The sequence below is a fragment of the Gavialis gangeticus genome, unplaced genomic scaffold, assembly GCF_001723915.1.
Source record: "Gavialis gangeticus isolate Ggan-Ray unplaced genomic scaffold, GavGan_comp1, whole genome shotgun sequence".
In the NCBI taxonomy this organism is placed as follows: domain Eukaryota; kingdom Metazoa; phylum Chordata; order Crocodylia; family Gavialidae; genus Gavialis; species Gavialis gangeticus.
In genome coordinates, this window is record NW_017729005.1 from 8,076,057 (window position 1) to 8,079,040 (window position 2,984).

General features: G+C 35.1%; 1 protein-coding gene across 3 annotated transcripts in view; it reads left to right on the forward strand.

Annotated features, from left to right (window-relative positions):
* The window catches only part of TAX1BP1 (Tax1 binding protein 1), a 106,397-nt gene that overhangs the window by 85,374 nt on the left and 18,039 nt on the right, over window positions 1-2,984 (forward strand). For all 3 annotated transcript variants that reach the window (XM_019508637.1, XM_019508635.1, XM_019508636.1), the window contains one exon: window positions 444-595. In XM_019508637.1, coding sequence (XP_019364182.1) covers window positions 444-595 — 152 coding nt within the window. The remainder of the gene's footprint in view (window positions 1-443; window positions 596-2,984) is intronic.

The window sequence follows — 2,984 nt, forward strand, 5'->3', positions numbered from 1 at the left end:
CGGAGTTTTGAAAACCCCTATTTAACCCGGGAAAAAAAGGGCAAAAAAAATTTTTTTTCCCCCCCCCCCCCCCCCTTTTTTTTTTACAGTTTCAAAAGAAATATGCCAATTTCTTAGACTAGAGAGAAGATTAGACAGTAGTTAACCTATACAGTGTTTATAAGATACAGTTGGATTAACAAATAGGCTGTAATAGGCTCAAATCACTTTGAGGTGGACTTTCAAAAATGGTGTGTGGAAAATTGTATATTCACATCAGTTTTTGTTCTAGTTGTAGATTCTGGTTCTTATATTTTATTTTTTGGTCAAGATCTCCTGTTTTTACTAAATCAAAATGAAAAATATTTTAAAGTTTTTATTTAAATTGAATAGCTGTTCTAAGTCTATTGAACAGAATGCTCAGAAATGCATTCAGAGTTTTGTTCTTCTGTTTTCTATTTCAGTTGGAGCAGATGGTGCTTTTTACCCCGATGAGATCCAAAGGCCACCTGTAAGAACACCTTCCTCTTGGGAACTGGAAAACAATGTAGTCTGTAGTCAGCCTTCTCGCAACCTTAGTCGTCCTGATGGTTTGGAAGACCCCGAGGATAGCAATGTACGTTACCTTTTGCATTCTTTTATTTCCCACTAGCTACCTGTACTAGTGAATAACCAAGAACAGAAGAGTGCTTAGATATACCCATCTGCTAAAAATTCAAATGCACTTAAGTATTTCTAAAATATGAAACTTTTTTTTAATTGAAAAAATGAGTGCTCGTTAGGTAAGAGAAAAAAGTACAGCAAGTGATAAAATATACTTCCCAATTCAGAGCAACCTCTTGAATATTATTACTGAATGTTATTTAACATCAGTTTCTTAATGCTTTTACTATATAAAGAGAGAGACTAATTGATGTTTCAGCCTATAGCTACATTTGTGTGGGTAAACATTGCACAAAGTTGTCTGCATATGCAGCGCTTTAAAAAAAATGTTCACTAGTCTGAAAAATTCATTGAAATTGAAGACAAAAACTTGATGGATTTTTTTATACCAGTCATTTTTAATAAAATTTTAAAGTTAAATGTAACATACATTTATGAAGACAGCTTTCCAAAAGAGAGATCTAAAGAAATACTTAAATGTTTTGAGACAGTTTAAGCTATTAAAAAATACATAGAGCCATTTGTCTGTTGTCTTAAACAGGATAAAAGTAGTATTGCTGGCTAAGTTCCTTTTTTAGCATTTCATATCTTTTTATATATTCTAAGAATGTTTGATTTTTTTTTTTTTTTTTTTTAGCTCACATTTTTTGTGTAAAAACAAAAATAGTATTAATGAATTGGTGCATGCAGTAAGCCATACCGCATGATTTCATTTGAACAATCTTACTGTTCTCATATTTTAGATACTCTTGCTATTTCAAGTAATATTTAACAAGAAATACTTTTTTTTTTTTTTTTTGCGCGAAGTATTGTGCTCTTTGCAAGTACAGCAGTATCATGACCTGTTTCTCATTTAGTCTAGTTTGCCACATTTAATTGCTATTAACCTTTGCAGAAACTGATCAGTGTTCAGACAGGCATGATTTTAGCCCCAGTGCTCAGCACCTATAATGGAGAAAAATGTATTTCTTCCTCCTGCCTTTTGCCCCCTATGTCCATTACTGTGAATAATTAGGGAAACTGTCAGAACTTTTGCAACCTATTTAAGGTCTGGAATATGAGCTTGGTGCTGTTGCCCACCTTTACTTCACATTTTGCATATTTAATCTGATCATTCTTGGCACGGACATTACACATGACAAGCTCTTCACCACTTTAGTCATCTGCTGCAGTTTAATTAGCAGAGTGTTCTTTCTGATCTATGTGCTTTCCCCTCTTGCAAACCCAAGAGAAACAGTGCTAGAGTCTTGTGCTCGTTTGCTGACACAGCTTAGATTTTGTAATGAGATGGAAGGAACCTAATAGTCTCATAGGAACCAGGTTTTGGTAAGCGGAGTTCTGTTTTAAGAAGATAGTTCTTGTCTTCATAACACGTACCATTTTAATATATAATAAGAAATGATCTTAATGTTCTGTGAAAGTCAAGTAAGAATAACTAGTTTTCAAACAAAAGAGGGGGGAGAGTGTGTGTGTGTGTGTGTCAAAATTCTCTCTATATAGAAATATGTTGCAAAACTTTCCAGGGGGACTTTAAGAAATAATTGAAACAGTACTAATATAAGATTTAACAAGGTTGAATGACATGGGAAGATTTCCACATAGGTAGTGGGGTAGCATAAAACCCTCTGTCACAACTTGAGTTGCAGACAGGAGGAGCTTTAGTAGCTGGACTTCTGTTAACAGGTGTTTAAAAAAAATAAACAACTTATTTTAATGCCCAGGAAACAGTATGATGCAATCCCATAAGATGATTTGAAACTCCCCAGGGCAAATTGTAAGTTTCATTTTGTAAAGATAGTAGAAGAGAGCAGGTATTGTGGACTTTCGTTTGATTGCAGAAAGTCGCACCACCACGTTTTGAACTTCTGTCTGGGTCCTCCAACCCTACTAGAAAACTCCTTGAGAGAAGAAAGCAAAGAGTTTAGGAAGGGTTTGCAGTACTCCTTAATGTTAAATGATGAATGTTCATGTTGGCAGTACTCCAAGTAAGGTATGCATAGACTTATAGACAAGTATAGGATCTAAGTTCATGGTTAAAGGTAACAGATTTTTGTGACATGGGTTCAAAGTTAATGTTTACTCTTCCACCCCTAGAAGAGGTGGAATAAGTGACCAAAATAATTGAAATACCATACATCCTGCAAATGTGACTCCAGTAAGGTTGTTTTTTAAATTCAAGGAGGTGTATATACTAGAGGTGCACCAATACATCAGTCCAATATCAGATAGGCACTGATATAAAGAAAATTGACTGTATCAGAAATTGGCCTGATTTGGCTGATAAATGCCTATGCGTGCAGCCACAGTGCAGCATGCAGGCAACGAGGAGCAGAGCCTGGCAG